This window comes from Coenobita brevimanus, chromosome 94, assembly GCF_032717465.1.
Source record: "Coenobita brevimanus isolate Jiangsu-jjx chromosome 94, ASM3271746v2, whole genome shotgun sequence".
Lineage (NCBI taxonomy): Eukaryota > Metazoa > Arthropoda > Malacostraca > Decapoda > Coenobitidae > Coenobita > Coenobita brevimanus.
Window position 1 is genome coordinate 22,292,130 of NC_137047.1, and position 18,504 is coordinate 22,310,633.

At 43.9% G+C, this 18,504-nt stretch overlaps 1 protein-coding gene across 1 annotated transcript in view; it reads right to left on the reverse strand.

Annotated features, from left to right (window-relative positions):
- Positions 1 to 2,291: 2,291 nt before the first annotated feature.
- Positions 2,292 to 18,504, reverse strand: part of bc10 (BLCAP apoptosis inducing factor bc10) — a 63,128-nt gene continuing 46,915 nt past the window's right edge. Inside the window, exon 2 of the mRNA XM_080282723.1 lies at positions 2,292 to 4,807. Within this exon, the coding sequence (XP_080138849.1) occupies positions 4,764 to 4,807 (44 nt within the window). The 3' untranslated portion in view covers positions 2,292 to 4,763. The remainder of the gene's footprint in view (positions 4,808 to 18,504) is intronic.

The window sequence follows — 18,504 nt, forward strand, 5'->3', positions numbered from 1 at the left end:
CTCACTTCTTGCTGAGAGGCCGTAGCATGTCTCAAGCTTCAGAACCCATCCCTCTCCCCCGTCCACTTAAGCATATGTAAGTCAAGAGTCAAGTAAGAGCCTTACAATAGTGTTCATTCCCATTAAAGACATACATTACATACTATTTTGAAAGGGTGTTAGTGTTTGCTAATGATTAGTCAGGTGTAAGTACAATGGTAAGGGGCAACTTTGCTGACAGGTTAGACTCATAAGTAAGTTTCCCCACAAGTTATTATAATGAGAAATTTCTAAGCTGTGGTAGGTATTAAGACTACAATAACCACGAATTACCCTAGTTGACTATATACTGTATATATTTATTATAAAATTATATGTTTGCAGATGATAGTGTGTTGTTAAGTGAAGATGAAGGGGAGCTGCAAGGCTTGGTGGATGACTTTTGGGAGTGTGTGTAAAAAATGGAATCTAAAAGTGAATGTAAGCATGAGTAATGTTATGGTCTTCGAGAGAAGTGAAGTCAGTGAATGTACAGTGAGGTTGGATGAGGAGGAAATGGAAAATGTGAGTATGTTTAGGTACCTGGGTAGTGTGATGAGTAAGGATGGAAGTTTGGAGGGTGAAGTGCTTGAAAGGTTCCTTGAAAGCAGTGATAAGAAACAGGGAAGTGAGCATGGAAGTGAAAAAGTTACTACATGACAGTATTGTGATACCAACTCTAACATATGGAACTGAAGCTTGGACCTTGTTGGAGGGACAGAGGTCAAGAGTGAAAGCAGTGGAAATGTGTTACTTGACAGATGCATGTGGAGTCACATGGAGAGACAGACTGACAAATGAGGAAGTGAAGGAGCATTGTGGTGTGGGTGTTGATGTGATAGGAAGCATTAGGAGAAACACACTGAGGTGTTTTGGCCAAGTAGAGAGGATGGAGGGGGAGAGACTGATGAGGAGAGTGTGTGTGAGTGAGGTGGATGGGGGGAGAGGGAGGAGGAGGCAAGGATGAGATGGAGGGATGGAGTGGAGAGGTATATGAGAGAAGAGGATGAGAGCTGGGAGCAGGGGAGTGAAATAGCAGGAGACAGGGCAACATGGAGGCAATTTGTTAGTGGCCACCCCTTACGGGATTAAGGCGTCTGCCAATATATAATTATATTTTATATATATATATACTGTAGACAGATAGATAGATAGATAGACAGACAGACAGATACATAGATAGATATATATCATCATCATCATTCAGACCTCCTTTTCCACCCTAGGGCAAAAAGAGGAGTAGCAATGTCCAGACAGCCCAAATCTGCCCAATCCAATGGGCCACACTTCCATTCACTCATCATTCAAACACCTAGAATCCTCACTCTAGCAGATAAATTCAAACCCCTAGAATCCTTGCTCTATCAGATAAATTCAAACCCCTAGAATCCTCGCTCTATTGGATACGCCAAAAACATTCACCACGAGAGAGAGGGAGAGAGAGCACAAGCCACCTCTGTACACCAGAAGGAGGAGGTTAGGACTCAATCACATCAGCTTTGGAGGCTCCATAATCTCTTCCCCACCTGTAAATTTTGGCATAAGGTTAATCAGCTCTTATGGTTTGGTCATTTGCACATTTTATGGTTTGGTCATGTGGTGCAAATGGGGAAAGACATTAAAAAAAATATATGAAAGTCGAAGTAGGTGGAAAGAGAAAAAGATAATCATTGGGAAAGTGCATGAATATGTGATAGGTGGAAGGAGAATGATATGGAAAAATAATGTGCAAGAATGTGTAACAGTGTTGTGTCTAGTGGGAGAGGTTACTACTGAGCAGAGATGGAAATACCTGAAGGTTCTTTTGTCACAGTCACCCCTCAGGGGACGCAACATCAAGCAATAAATAGGAGTGCTATTAACGCAAGCTGTGTCAATACTGCCTGTTATGTAGTGTGTCATGAATGGTCAGTGACTGAGTGTGAATCATTTTGTTGGGCATACTGTCTAGCAGTTCTCACATTTTTTTTTTCTTCTTTTTCTTTACTTTCTTGACCCCTACCTTACCCTACCTGTGGGTTTTAAAAAGTGGGACGATGATGATGTCAATATAGTATTATCAAAATTACTAGGCGAAATTGATCACTAAGAGGTGTGTGAATTTTCAGCAAGGCCCAATGCTGTGCCCAGGCAACCAGTTAAATGTTATTTTTTGTGAGCACAAAGGTGTTAATCTTCTTAAACATTTCTGGTGAACCCCTTATCCTATTTACCATTAGACTAATTACATTCTTTTTATTAAATATTCAGTTTCATAAAGCAAGACTGCTTGATAGAAGCTTCAGGAAACAAAAATTTAAAGCCGATTTCTAAAAATATTTTTGGCACTGCACTTTTCTATACATTTATGTTAACATGATGGAAAATGGCAATTAACACTAATAAAGATGTCACACGGTATGCTACAGAAACAATGCACTTAAGAAATCTTAAATTTTTGGATGAAATTGTGCTGCAGATATGGTACTTGTTTTAACTCATTTAAAATGATTATAAAGAAAAGAAAGTTAAAGACCAGAAAAAAAAAAAAAAAAGCATTCTCTATAATTGAAACATGCAGTATTTTCTCTTTCATGGTATCTCTATAACTGAAACAGATTCAGTACTTTTTCTTTCATGGCAAGAATAACTGTATGTGCACTAAGCCAAGGAAATATTGCATAAACAAAGCATGGATAATGCAAAATGAATTGGCACACACCACAGCCTGAAGAAAACAGTAAGTTTTTTATCACTTTCATGAAGTTCTTCAGTACAGCACTAAAAATCTGTATCTGACTCAGACCTTTTGTTCAATATTATGAAATGGCAACAAATCATTTCTCATAAACAAACCTTCATGCAAACTTCGATACAATTTCCTAATTCTTCTAGCTGTTCTACAGTGACTGTCTGCCATTTTTCTTTTATTTTTTTTTCTCTCTCTCTCAGAAACATCAATAAGAAATGGGTGGCATGAAGTATCTCAAAGACAGGACCATAAGTTATGAGAACTTGGTGAAGATTTGCAGCAGGTACTTACAGAACTGATTTGATTTTCATATGGAGGTAATTGCCACACAAAGGGTCTTTCAACCCTGCACATGCTTAGCAGATATTCTACACATGGTAAGTTGTATTGGTCTAAGCCTACAAATATCAAGCCATGGGGTAATACCTGTAGTGTGGTAATGTTCATCAAACCAAGGTCAACAAAAATCAGTAATTTCTCAAACATAATACAGCCATTACATTTCAATGTATTAAAAAACAATTAAAAATAACTCTAGTAATGATTCAGAGCTGAAATCCTGAAGGAGAGAAAAGCACAGTATGAGACTGCGTGATTATGTGAAAATGTTTAATTCAGTGGAATATCTCAATCATCAAGCTTGTGTCACTTGATACGGGAGTAAAGCCTAGAAGACACATTACAAGAGAATACATATTTAAAGTAATACAGTGTACAAGTGTATGTTGAAGCTCTCAGTAATTTCGAACAAAGAAACTAGAATGGCATTACTTGAGAAAAAAAAAAAAAGGTAAAGGAGCACCATGACAAGCTTGAAAAAATCTGCAGTGATTCCAAGAAAGAAGAAGAAAACACAAAACTTATCACACCTAATAAATGTACATTTACAATCTTGTTCTTATCACAGAGTCTGAGAAGGCTGATAATAGAAACCTTCCTGGATCCCACACACAAGCAGTCATTTTAAATTACTGTACAATAATTTTGGTCCAATGACTCTCTTACAGTTAATGCATTAGAAAAGGCAAACCTATTAACCACTGAATAAGACATTATACCAAAAGTGAGCTAAATATATCACAAATGTAATAATCACTCGAGGTAACTTATACATGTGCAGTACCTGTACAATATTTCCACCACTATGCAAAATTAACAGCAAACACATTGTATAATATTACCTGTCTCTTACACATTTCTTTGTTGCTTCATTAACCCCTTCCATACCATAAAGTACTTTTGATCTTATTTTTGCAACCAGATGATTTTATTCAGCTTTGGAGATGTTAGATATAGCATTCATTGATACCTTCACTACAAGGTCTCCCCAAAGTTGAATAATAAAAATCATCAGGAGGTGGCAAGAATAAAATAAAAGATACAATACTAAAATGAAATGGTTAAGCAAAATAAAAATATATTAAAAAACAATACTGTCAAGGCACCTCAGAATATCCCATATCACTACACTGATAAACTGTTCATACTAATGAGGCTTTTATAGTACAAGAGCTTACAAATATTAAGAGCAAAACACAACACTACTGCAAGTTGTGAAGCAGTTATTTTCCAAAGAAATTTGACTGGATAAAGCTTACAAAACATTTATGAATAAAGATTTCTTCCTTAGCCCTTTTATGTTCGTCTACTTAAAGGCATCTGTAAAATGGCTGAAGAGAAGAATGATCCACTGCATGATTTTATACAGATACTGCTGTTTGGCATAACTGTATCCCAATCCCTTCTATGAAAGGGACTAACTCATCATCACAGTCCGACACCACCTCCAGAGCACTCAAATCCTTATTTCACCAAGATTAAGTTTATCCCACAACCCACCTACAGCATACAATTTCTTATCTCACCATGCAAAAAGTTTGTTGCACCTCAGTCACCTGCATCACTACTGGCAGGACTGCAAAATGTCAGCACGTTCACAGAACCTGTCTGTGTTCCCTCTTTGACCTTACATGCTGCAGCCCTCACTCTTGCCTTCCCCGGCATCGTTGAGCGGTCATCCACCCCGCCCACACAGCTCATTTGACACATTATTCTCTCCTGTGAGAAAACAGATTCATCACTCATTATTCTGACCCTCCCCCTTTTACCTACCTAAAGACTACCTGGCATGCATGTCTCTCTCTCTCTCTCTCACACACACACACACACACACACACACACACAGAAAGAGAGAGAGAGAGAGAGAATGGATTCAAGATTCTATGGACTTGATTGATAGATGAATTATTGTATGACTCATTTCATTAGACACGTTCTCTCTTCCAGTCTTCTGGATTCCACCTCACCTCATCCTCTGGTGTCATGATGATGATGATGGGGTATGGTGGGATCCAGAAACAAGGATTTAATTCAAATTGCCACCATAATATGATTAAAGTGATGGAGGTGTTCTTGGTGTCTATCTAACTATCTATTGCCAGACGCCTCAATCCACAAACAAATCGCCTCCATGTCACCCTGTCCCCCGCCATTTCACTGCCCTGCTCCCAACTCACACCCCTCTCCCTCATATACCTCTCCATCTCATCCTCGGCCTTCCCCTCCCTCTCCCTCCCTTCACCTCACTCACATACACTCTCCTCGACAGTCTTTCACCCTCCATCCTCTCCACATGGCCAAACCACCTCAGTGTATTCCTCCAAATGCATCCAACCACATCCACATCCACACCACAATGCTCCTTTATATCCTCATTTGTCAACCTGTCTCTCCATGTGACTCCACAGGCTCCTCTTAAATAACTCATTTCCACTGCTCTCACTCTTGCCTTGTGTCCTTCCAACAACGTCCAAGCTTCACTTCCATACGTTAGAGTTGGTATCACAATACTGTCATGTAGTAACTTTTTCACTTCCATGCTCACTTCCCTGTTTCTTATCACTGCTTTCATGGAACCAGCAACCTTTCTTCCCTGCTGTACCCTTTCAAGCACTTCACCCTCCAAACCTCCATCATTACGCATCACACTACCCAAGTACTTAAACGTACTCACATTTTCCAATTCCTCACCATCCAACCTCATTGTACATTCACTGACTTCACCTCTCTCAAAGACCATCACTTTACTCTTCCCTACATTCACCTTTAGATTCCGTTTCTTACACACTCTCCCAAACTCATCCACCAAGCCTTGCAGCTCTCCTTCGTCTTCACTCAACAACACAGTATCATCTGCAAACAACAGTACAGGGAGTTTCCAAACACTACCCTCTCTCATCGGGGTCACTCCAACATCCACTACCCTACCTTGTACCTCTTTTATTACCCCATCCATGTACAGATTGAACAACCATGGAGACATGACACATCCCTGTTTCAACCCAACATTCAAAGAGAAAAATTCACTCAGTTCACCATCCCCAATTTGACCTTCCACAACTTCTATCCTACTGATTTCTTCCTGTCTTCTCACCTCCCTCCTTCTCCCAGCCATTCCCCAGCCACTTATACTCGAATTATTTCCATCCTCTTGTTCAACAATTCTTTAAAGTGTTCTCTCCATCTGCCCACTTTTTCTCCCTTCACTAGTAATCTACCATTTTTATCTTTCACTCCCCTGCTAACTTCACTTCCACCCTGTCTTACTCTCTTCACCTCTTTCCAGAACATTTTCTTACACTCCCTCCACTTTACACTCAAATTCCTTCCAAATTCCTCATCCACTCTCTTCTTACTCTCTCTTACTAATCTTTTCACCTCTCTCTTCCTTTCTACATATAACTCTCTCTTCCGCCTCTCAACTTCTTCCACACCCCTATTTCTCATCCATTCATTGTATGCTTTCTTCTTTTGTGCCACAGCCTGTCTCACCTCTTCATTCCACCACGCTGTTCTTTGCACCCCCCTCAGTCTTCTCTTCTTCCCACACACCACATCACATGCTGCACATACTGCTTCTGTGAATGTCCTGTACACACCTTCCACGTCCCCAGTCTGCTCCAATTCATATTTGCCCAATCGTTCCTCCACTTCTCTCTTATATTCTGCCTTTTTCTCATCCTCTTGCAACCTTTCCACTCTTCTTGCAAATACTCCTTCTTCCCATCCTTCCCTTCTTCTATTTCTCCACTTTATTTGGATCTTGATTCTGGCCACCACCAAGTAGTGGTCAGAAAGTCCACTCCCCCAACCTCTATAAGCTCTTGCATCCATTACACATCTTCGCATCCTTTCATCCACACACACATAATCAATCATTGCCTTCCTTTCATTCAGTTCACCACCCACCCTTTTCATCACTTGCCATGTACACCTGTGGATCATTTTGTGCCAGAAGAGGGTATTGGCTATCACCAACCCCCTCCCAGCACAAATGTCCACTAACGCACTCCCATTCTCATCTATCTCAGCAGGCACCCCCCACTCACCAACTATTCCATCCACCTTCACATTCCCAACTTTACCATTCATATCACTAATCAAAAACACTCTCTCATTCCTTCTAAACTTTTCCATGCACACTTCCACATTTGTCCAGAACTCTTCTTTCACTCTGCTTGCAGGATCTTGCATTGGCTCATACACACACACAATTGCCCGCATCTGTATTCCAACTTTCAATCATACCCACACAATCCTTGACCCAACTGATCCATACTCTCTTATGTTCTTCTTCCATCTCTTACTCACAACTATACACACTCCTTCTTTTGCCCTCTCATTCTCACCTACTCCTGCACATATACCCCACCCATACTCCTATTCTCTCACACTCTCACCTCTCCATTTAGTTTCAGTTACTCCACACACAAACAACTTTTGCAACCTCAAGCACCTGGACAATCTCTCTCTCTTTCACCTCATCATTCGTTCCCCTTACATTTCACGTTGCGATTACCATGTCCTTTGTCCAGTCCTTGGTCATCATCTTTTGGTCAGTCCTTGTCCGAGGCTTATTGTTCGTCTTTTTATTTAGTTGTTTTCTGGGGAGGGGCACTAACCCTCCGCCAACTCTTTTAGTCGCCTTTTACGACAAGCAGGGATACTGGGGGGGTATTCTTGAAAAGAAAAACCTACATCAAATTAACCCGTGGATTGCGAGCCACAGCTCAGGCTGGGTAGCATCACATTGCGAGCCACAGCTCAGGCTGGGTAGCATCACATTGCGAGCCACAGCTCAGGCCATGCTGGCTGTGAATCATTGTAAACAACTCGATCCCCACGCAAACTTACGCACGGCGCTACGCAAAGACGGAGAGAGATTTTTTTTTCTTTTCACCAGATGATGCCTTGGATGTTTATCTTCAAGTTTATAAGAAAAAAAAAAAAAATAATTTTTTCCCTACTCCTGTATGTAAACTTACACATGGCCCTATGCAAAGACTTTTTTTTTTTTTTTTTTTTTTTTTAAACCAGATGCCAAAAGAAAAAAAAAAATCCATCATTTTTTGTGCCCCAAAGGGGTGGGATAAAAAAAGGTAATTGCACAATCCATGGGTTAAAGAATGTAGTTTTTAATGCATTAAAGAAAGAAAATAAGCTACATGTGAAAAAAACTGAATCAGCCTAGGGTTTAAGATTTAAGGGTAGGTGATGACTACCTCCCCTGGTGGCATTACTTAGTAAAAAAAGCCTCCAGTTACCTCATGGGGATCAAACATACACAAACCTGTCACTCTGCATGGGGTGTTCTAATCACTGGATCACAAATTATCATGAGAACTTAATGATAAGTTTTACCACCTAACAGAAAAATAGTTACAGTATGTGGCAACTGATAAGCCCTCAGGACAAACACACTGAACCCTAAGGAGGTCCTTTGATTTCTTTAAGAGATAATCTGATAAGACATCTTATCTAGTGGTGAAGAAGAGACTGGCTGAGGAGGTCAACTGCAATGCAAATCTGCCTGAAACCCTATAAGGCAGCTCATTATTATTAATATCATCATCACCCAGACCTCCTTTCCCATCCTAGGGCAGGGTGAGGAATAACAATGTCCAGACAGCCAATGTTTGCCCAATTCAATGGGCCACAATTCCATTCACTCATCATTCAAGCCCTCAAAATCCTGGATCCATCTTATAGCCAAACAAATTTCACCACATTCTGTAGCTTCACATATACCTACCTGATAGAGCCAGTCCAAATGCTGTCGCATTAAAAAGGGGTGCCAAATCCCTGGTCATGCACTTAGCACAAAAATCATCCAGTCAGCATGATCTCTTGTCAGTCCCTTAACCTCACCAACTTCCATACCTCCCTTCCTTACACACTAATCCACCAAATCTCTCCACCTTCTTCTTGGCCTACCTTACCTCCTCCCTCATTCAAATTTGCTCAGATATACCTTTTTCACCACTCTACTGTCATCCATTCTCTCCACATGACCATACCATCTTAGTACACTCTCTCTGATTCTTGTGTCCACAGACTTCTTCACGTCGCGTCTTTCACGAATCACATTATTCCGTATCCTAGCCACTCTCTGTACTCCACATACATTCCCCAGCAGTCCCATCTTCACTTCTCTTACTCTTGACTTTTCATTTTCTTGCACACCATAATTTTACATCCATTTGTTAAAGCTGTCACTATCACTCCTTCATGTAAGCCTCGCGCAGCTGCAAGACTCAAACCTGTTTTTTATCAAGGCCTTCATAGCACCAGCTACTTTCTTTCTTTGTGTCACTCTACTTCCCACATCTTTTGCACATTTTCCCCTCTTTTCTATCACTGTACCCAGATATCTGAACTCTCTCACCAATTCCAGTCTCTCTCTATTCTGTAACATCACACTGGGAGTCAGCTTCTCTCAATAACCATCTCTTTACTCTTGTCTACAGTTACTCTCTTGTATACATTTACTCTCAAGGAATGGTGCTCACAGACATCTACAAAACTCTACACTAGTCTACCAAGCTCTTGCCCAGTATTTGCCAGTAGCACTGCATTATCAGCATACAACAAATTTGAAATATTCCATCCATCACCATTCACTACCAACGCCATCCCTCTCTCCATTACTCGTGTTTTTCCTTACACACACACACACACACACACACACACACACACACACACACATATATATATATATATACAGTAATCCCTCTACTTTCTGATATTCATCATTCATTCATTCATTGCCAGACGCCATGTATCCCAAACGGGGTGGCCAAGGGCTTAGAGTTAATTGTTTTACAGGGAGGGGCACTAATCTTCCACCAACCCCACCTGACATGTAGGGAGAACATTATGCCAACAGCATCTGGTGTTCCCAGGCAGTCAACCATCCAAGTACTAACCAGACCCAATGTAGCTTTAACCCGCCCCGTCCCGACGACGTATGGGTACGTCACCACGATTTGCATTTGCCAGTCCCGGCGACGTACCAGTACATTGTGCAATTGCAATGTGCATAATTTCGACAATTTTCAAATTTCGCGCTTGATTTGCGGTACGTACCCTCGCCTGACCTTCCCCTACCTGCCACCAGGCAGGGACACTCGGCGACCCCGCGCGACCCGCGCTAGCCCGCCACTCGTCCACTCACCTGGTAGCCACGGTCCTGCTCAGACATGGCTGAGAAAGGTCTCTCAGAGAGCGAAATTCAAGTCGCCCTGGACACCTTTACCAGCAACAGTGATTCCCCACTGGATGACGAGGAGATGGACAAAGATTATGTGCAGCCAGAGGAGGAAGAAACCACCAGCAGTGACGAGGAAGTTCCGTCACCAAGGAAGCGGCAGTACGTGACTTACCGTGCTGCTAGAGAGGGGCAGGAGGCAAAGAAGGCACGTGGTATGTCATATCCCTATCCCCAGCGTGCCTTGGAAGCCGAATTCGAGGTCGAGGACGAGGACGAGGACGGAGACGTGGGACGTGCTGCCACGTGGTATGGGCGGGAGGTGATTACGCATCGTGGCCCAGAGCGCACACCACGTCGTCTAAGCAGGTATGGGCCAAGCATTCTGTTTGGGGCGGTAGGAAGTGAAGTGGAGGGAGTGGGGAGTGAAATGGACATTCCTGGGATTAGGGAAAGTGAGAGTGAGGTGGGTGAGTCATTGCTCTCACTACGCAGTGTGAGGCGGCAGAGTGGATCACGTGGGCCAGTGCGGGTGCGTTCCTTATCACGTGGGGTTGTGAGGGAGGGGGAAGGTGGGGAGGAACCACTCCAAAGCACGTCTTATGCTCCCCAATATCCCCTAACACGTGGTCGAGCAAGGTTGCGTGAGAGAGCACGTGGTGTGGTAATGGAGGGGGAAGGTGGGGAGGAACCACTCCCCAGCACGTCTTCTGCTCCCCAATATCAAACTATTTCATCCCCACAGCCCCCTAATGTTCCTCAAGGCCGTAAGGGTAAGGGAAAGGGAAAGGGTAAAGGCAGAGGGAAGAGGAGTGACAGTGGGGAAGCCCTCCGTACTCCTTCTCCCCAACCTCCCCAACCAGGATCTCCTCCCCACCCAGACGAAGGCGGTGATGGGGACGAGGGATTTGTGTCGTGGGATTGGGAGGATGGGAGTGATTTTTCTCCCCTCATTCACCCCTTCACTGAGCAGGGGCGATCTGGCTGCATTGCACCAGGAATTCACTGTAATTCTAGCAGGTTGGATTTTTTCCACCTGTTTTTCAGTGAGGCCTTCGTTGATCAGATCGTGCTTCAAACAAACCTGTTTGCAAGCGGCCAGCGGCTAGAAAGTGAAATATTGGGAACAAGGAGTAGGCATTCAATGATTTATGATTACCCTGTCTCCATTCCAGAAATGTTCTTATTTTTTGCCCTTGTCCTTTTGATGGGTATAATAAGAAAAAATAGAATTCCTGCTTACTGGACTAGGGACCCTGTTATGTTTACCCCCATATTTGGTCAAGTGATGAGCCGTAATCGGTTTCAACAAATTCTAAGTCGCCTCCACTTTTATGATGCTAATGACCCTGCAAATGCAAACAACACGGACAAAATGAGGCGAATTAGCCTGGTCTTTGATCACCTCAGGCAAACCTTTCGATCCTCATTCTATCCCTATAGAGATCTCGTCACAGACGAGAGTCTCGTGTTGTGGAGAGGCAATATTTCATTCAGACAGTATATACCCAGCAAAAGGCACTGTTTTGGGTTCAAGATCTTTGTTATGTGTGACTGTAGGACTGGATACGTGCAAGACATAGTCTTGTACACCGGTGCACAGACAGACATAATAGAAGATCGAAGTATAGGACTTTCTGGAGCAGTGGTAAAGACGATGATACAAGACTACCTTCATCGTGGTCACGTTCTCTATCTCGACAACTGGTACACTAGCCCTCTTCTCGCTCGTTATCTTCACAGACATGAAACGGGAGTCTGTGGAACCGTAAAGGTGAACCGGCGTCACATGGTCAAGGTAGGGCGGAAACTTGCAAGGAGTGAGGTTGTCTTCTTCAAAGCAAACAACATCCTTGCAACAATGTGGAACCACAACAGAGAAGTAAGCCTCTTGTCCACGGTTCACCGCCCCCTGATGCGCCGTACTGATTCTGTTGATTACCATAGCGAGAGCAGGCGTCGTGTTTGGAAACCTGAATGTGTCATGGACTATAATATAAACATGCGCCTCGTGGACCAGTCAGACTCCATGATATCGACGGTAGAGTGTGCCAGGACCACGATGAAGTGGTATAAGAAACTGTTCTTTCACTTGCTAGATATCACTGCTCTGAATTGCCACCACCTTCACGCCATGACCACAGGAGTTCAGGAAACCTTTGAAGGGTTTGTGAGGGAGCTCACACGAGAAATCTTTGCAAAATATGCGGTTGAAAGGCCCCAACAGCGCCCCCGCACTGCCCCTATTACCCACACTCCCCAGAGAATATCCGCCCGCCATTTCCCCACTCCTATCCCGCCCCAGCCCAACAGACCTAGGCCCCAGCGCAGGTGTCACGTGTGCAGTCATTCCCAGGTGAGACTCACGACACAGAGGAAGGACACCCGCTATGAGTGCGTGCAGTGTGACGTGGGTCTGTCTATTCACCCATGTTTTAGTGAATACCACACGTTGCTGCAATTTTAGCATGGTGTGATTGCGAAAGGACGCAGAAATTATGATGTAAATGCGACAGACAGACGCTCTGTGAAAATATCAGTCATGTGGATCGCCAAATATTAGTATAAAGTGCCTACGGGTAGAACATAAGTGCAAACATTGGGTGTAAGTATATAAATCAGCCCTAAGTTGAAACTTACATAGAGAGGGTTGTTTGATGCGATATTCTGTCGCTCAGTGCAATAAATACGGCCCCTTATTATATATTTTCTATTATGTGACATTCTTACGGGTATAATATAAGTTCAAATTATTGTATATGATGATGTATTTCCTAAGTCAAATATTCATAGCGTGTCTATAAAGATAAGATTTCCTGACGCCTAGTCGAATGAATAAGGCACGTATTAGTCAAAATAAAAGTCAGCAAGTGATAAAGTGAATAATTAGTATATAAGTGTGTGCGTGAATTAGTATATAAGTGTGTGAGTATTATGTATGACGTAACATTCCTTGCGAGGGTATTTTCAGGCGATATTCTCACGCTCACTTGAATAAATAATGGCAGTAAGTATGTACAGTGCATTGGAGGGGTGTAAACGTGTGTAATGTAAGTGGGAAAATATAATTGGAGTGAATAAATAAAGTAGATGATGAAACACGAGTGTTTGAGATCGTGGTTGCTACGTGAATAGGCGCTAGCATATCGTTAAATGCCCTCGTAATGAATGAAAATAATTGAAAACCTTCACAGTGGTGGGGGAAAGGTTCTATGTAAATGGGAAAATAATTGGAAAGTGATAAAACAATTTGGTATGTTGAAATACGAGACATAGCGAGTGCGCTTACTAAGCTGATGTGCGCTAAACTTATGCTGCATGTCATCAAAATGAATGAAAACATCTGAAATCACTTACAAACAGTTGTAATTAGTAAACTGTCATTGAAACAGAAGTATACAAGTAGAAAAAATGATCGGCAGACTCATAACAGAAAATTAGCAGATAGCATGATACGACTCGGACCTAACTCGCTATGCTCGCGCGATGGTACAATGCTTATTTTTCCTATATATGTGTCTGAAATATATTATATTGTTACTGTTATTGTTTATTAGTACAAATTCAATAAATGTAGAGGTGTTGTGTGTTGTTTGTCCCATTACTCCTTACCATAGAAAACGTTTACGCATATCCAGCCCATTACAGAATACGATACCTGCGGGGGGAAACCGCACCTGTATAGACCACTTATAGACCGCAGAGACCACTTTCTTCAAGATTTTCCATAGTTTCTCGACCTAAGCGGAAGTTTCATAAGAAAAAAAAATTTTCCAAAAAGGCTCGGGACTGGGGGATGTCATAGGTGCGGAAAGGCTTGGGACGTGACGGGTTAACAGAGCCAAAAGCATGTCCGGAAAGTGGGCCCCAGCCTCTTGGACTTGTACTTTTGGACCCTAACCTACCCTGACTCAGAAAAACACCTATACAACTCCCTCTGGACATGCATAGCACCTATTTAAGACCCAAATCACACCAATAAGGGACATAAAAGACTGAAATAAATGCAAAAGAACCAGAGAATGAGGTTTTAGAGGTGAGTTTATACAATATTAAACATTCTAGGTACTTACAACAAGACCCTGGCTCCTGGACTGGTACTTATGGACCCTAACCTAGCCTAACTCAGAAAAACACCTCCCTACTGGACATGCATAGCACCTAAGACCCTATTCACACCAATAAGGAACATTAAGGAGTGAAATAAGGCTTTAGGGGTAAGTATGGAAAATACAGTACAATATGAAACATTCTGGGTACTTACAACAAGTCCCTGGCCATCTGAATGAATAACCCGCCTCCTCTCAGACTCTGACAGTAAAAAGGAGTACCTGAAGCACCTGCAGGACACTGTACATGAAGTCTTGCACTGAACTTAGTCATATGCACTCAGAATTCCATTCTCTTAACACTGCGCACTCTAGTCTTACTTGCGATCCATTGCATCTTAATGAAATAAGTGTTGCACTCTGCACTTAAGTCTTTGCACTTATAAATCCATTTTCTTAACATTACACACACTAGTCTAATTTGCGCTCCACTGAACGTCAATAAAATCAGTGTTGCACTCTGCACTTTAGTCTTTGCACTCACAATTCTAATTTCTTAACACTACGCACTGCTTTCTTCACTGCACAACACTGTAAATTCCTGTGTGGTCTAGTGGAGGGTTCTTGTCATTTAATCACTGTCAGAGTCTGAGGGTAGCTGAAGGAGGAGGCCAAGGGGTGCGTTGCTGGGTCGTGGTGATGGACTACCCACTGTAGACAACTCTGAAGACAGGCACAAACTCACGTCCAGTGGTGACTCCACCGTGCCTGATGTGCTGGGCTGTGGCTCTGAGGTCCTGTCTTGGGAAGGCAATGGTGTGGAGCCAGGGCAGGGCACAGCAGGGGTAACGGGTCTGAAAAAGCTGTAAATGATTGATTGACACAAGGAATGACGATTTTGGCGATTAATGATGCGCTACCTGAAAGTGCGCACTACCTCCACAAGTTCCAAGGGCCGCATCTCCCTGTCACAGTCCAGGTGTTCCAGGTAGTTGAGAACGAACTCTACGTGTTCCCAGAGTGTGCTTAGCTTGGGGATGGCTGGAGTAGTGTCACGCTGAGAAGAGTCCACATCATTGTCGCCGTCCTCATCGGAATCTTCAAGTTGGGTACTGACACCTGCAACCGAAGATGCGATCCCTATATCAGACATGGTCTGATACCAAGGATCGCCCTTGTTGTCATCCAACCACTCACGCACTTCCTCCACATCAACATCGTCGCCATGCGCACTTAGACATACATGGAAGTCATCCACGTCAAAACCTAAGAAATCGTGCTCCACATCCATTCCGAGAAGCAGACAAGACCAACCATTTTCTAGAGTCTTGACAGGGACTTCCTTCCATGCACTGGCCCAGCTGTAGATTGCAGATTTGATGTTGCAGCAGCAAAGGTTTTCCAAAGTCCACTGGCCTTGCGTGTCCCGTCCCTTCCTGCGCTCGTCCTCGTCCTCAAGAACAACCATCACCTCGTCCAGGAACTTCCGTTGGTATAGCCTCTTCGTTGCCACGAACACTCCTTGGTCCATTGGTTGGATGAAAGCAGTTGTATTAGGTGGCAGAAACATGCACCTAATGCGCCCATTCTCAGCCATCAAGTCCCTGTCGCACAGGTGAGCAGGTGCATTGTTGAGGAGAGGGAGGGCCTTTATCTGGTCGCGCGGGATTCCCAGTGTCTTTGTCTGGTAATGGATGACCTCCTTCATGAAATGGCAGTGGAACCAGTCTTTGAAGACGTGGGCAGTGAACCATGCCTTCAAATGGTACCAAACGACAGGAAGGTCATCCATCACCTCACGAAGACACTGAGGCTGTTTTGCACAGCCAACAATAACGGGCTTGAGCCGGTGCATGCCGTCAGCATTGGCACAACGTAAAGCAGATATCCGTTGCTTGCAGAGCTTGCGGCCACGTACACGCTTCTCCGTCTCCTCAGCTAGAGTGTTCGTTGGCAATGAGCGATAGAATAAACCAGTTTCGTCACCATTGTAGACTTGACCAAGAGTGAGGCCCTCCCTGTCGATCAAGCGCTTCACCTTGTGCCAAAACTCCTCTACTCCATCCTCATTGGCATCCAAAGCTTTGCCATGGGCCTCACAGTTGGTAAGGTCAAGTTGTAACTTGAACACGAAGAGCCAACCCTCGGATGCTTTGAAGTCTGGGGCGTTGTGAAGCCTTGCGAACTTCTCAGCAGCAGCCTTCAGTTCCGTGCCACGCACCAGCACACCAGCAGCACGTTGCTGTTGATACCAAATCAACGTGGAGCGGTCGACTTCAGCATACCGGGGAGTAAACATCATCTTCCTCTCCATGTTGCATTTGTTCTTCGACGAGAAGTCAGCCGTGTATTGCATGAATTTGTTGTGGGATCTCTTGATATCATAGAAAGTAGATTGGGCCAGGTTAAATTCACGGAGGATGCGTGAGGTTGACCATCCCATGTCCTCGTTGTCCAATATCTCGCTCTTCTTGTCCAGAGTCAAAACCACACACATCATCACACACACTAACAAGAGGCAGGAGAGCAGCAGCAGAGCCTGCAGCAGGTAAGGCACCACCACAAAAGCGAGCACATGGGCGGCCAAGATGACGAGCGTGCACTCACAACAAGAGACAGACAGTAAGTGGGGAGGATGCAGGGATGCTCTAACAGACAGCAGCAGAACTACACATCAAAACACAGCTGGTCCGCGCTGTGCGCGCCGAGCTCAAATTACGGGGGGGAAAAAAAAGTCAATTTTTTTTTTCTAAATTTTTGCAATTTTTGGCCCCAATTTGGGAATATTGGATCCCGGGACCAAAATATCCAGTAAGTAGGGATGTCTGGAAAGTGGGCGTCCAATTAGTACGGGGATTACTGTGTATAGTGCACCCATGAGTTCGCATTGTGTGGGGGTGCACTGTATATAGTGCTCGTCAGAAGTATCGAGCGCCCATGGCCATGCGCGCATACTTATGGCCAAAAAAGAATCACCCGTTTTTTAAAGTAAAAACTGACCCAGAAGTTTGCGGCGCTAGTATGACGTCACGGTACCCTGAGGCCTTCCTATGCGCTGGTTGGTTCCCGCCTCAGCTGCCTACAGGCTGCCTGAGAGAGAGGAACTCCGCCGCGTCTCCCTCTCTTTTTGCGCCATTTTTTACCGAGTGTCCCGCAGTGTTTTGCCTTTCGCCACTTTGTTATGGCACCTACCCGTGAACTATCAAGTGAAATCATATCCTAGATCATTGCTCTAAAGGAGGCAAGCCACCAAACTAAGGAAATTAGTGAATTGGTTGGCGTGGCTCGATCAACAGTGCATAGGTGGTGCGTGCGTTTTCAGGTGGAAAACAGTGGTGATGTTCCCACAAAGAAACCGCGGTCTGGTAGGCCTAGGAAAACTTTCCCGAAGTCTGTTAATGTTTTAAAACGTGCAGTGGAGTCTAATCCTCGTGTGAGTGCAAGGAAAATAAAGGAGAGCAACCCGGAAGTGTTTGGTGAGGTTTCTATGCGCACAGTGTCTCGAAGGGTCCATGAACTTGGTTACACAAGTCACAGGCCTGTGAGAAAGCCTCTTCTCACTTGTTACCAGCGACTTCATAGGCTTGCCTTTGCTGACAAATACCTTAACTGGGGTGAGGAACAATGGTTGTCAGTGTTGTGGTCTGATGAGGCAACGTTTAGTGTTACCTGCAACAGAGCAGCACGTGTGTACCGGGGCAAAGGTAGTGACCTACTTGATCCACGGTTCGTTGAAAGCACAGTTAAACATCCTGATTCACTCATGGTATGGGGTTTGTTTTTCTGGTAAAGGTTTGGGGAAGCTTGTTGTGCTTCCCAAGAACTGCAGAGTGAATCAGGATGTTTATCTGGAGCTTCTGTGTGATCATTTACCTGAGTCATTCGAGCTAACAGGTGCACGAGTGTTTCAGCAGGACGGTGCACCTGCTCACAAGGCCAAATCAGTCACCAATTGGCTTCATGACTGCTAGGTATCATTCATGAAAGACTGGCCAGGAAATAGACCAGACCTCAACCCGATTGAAAACCTCTGGTACCTCGTAAAGAAGAATCTCCAAGGGAAGGACGTGAGCTCTCTGCCTAAGCTGGAAGCCACCATTCGTGACTCCTGGGACAAAATACCCCTCCAGCACCTCAGGAACCTCGCCCTTTCACTTCCA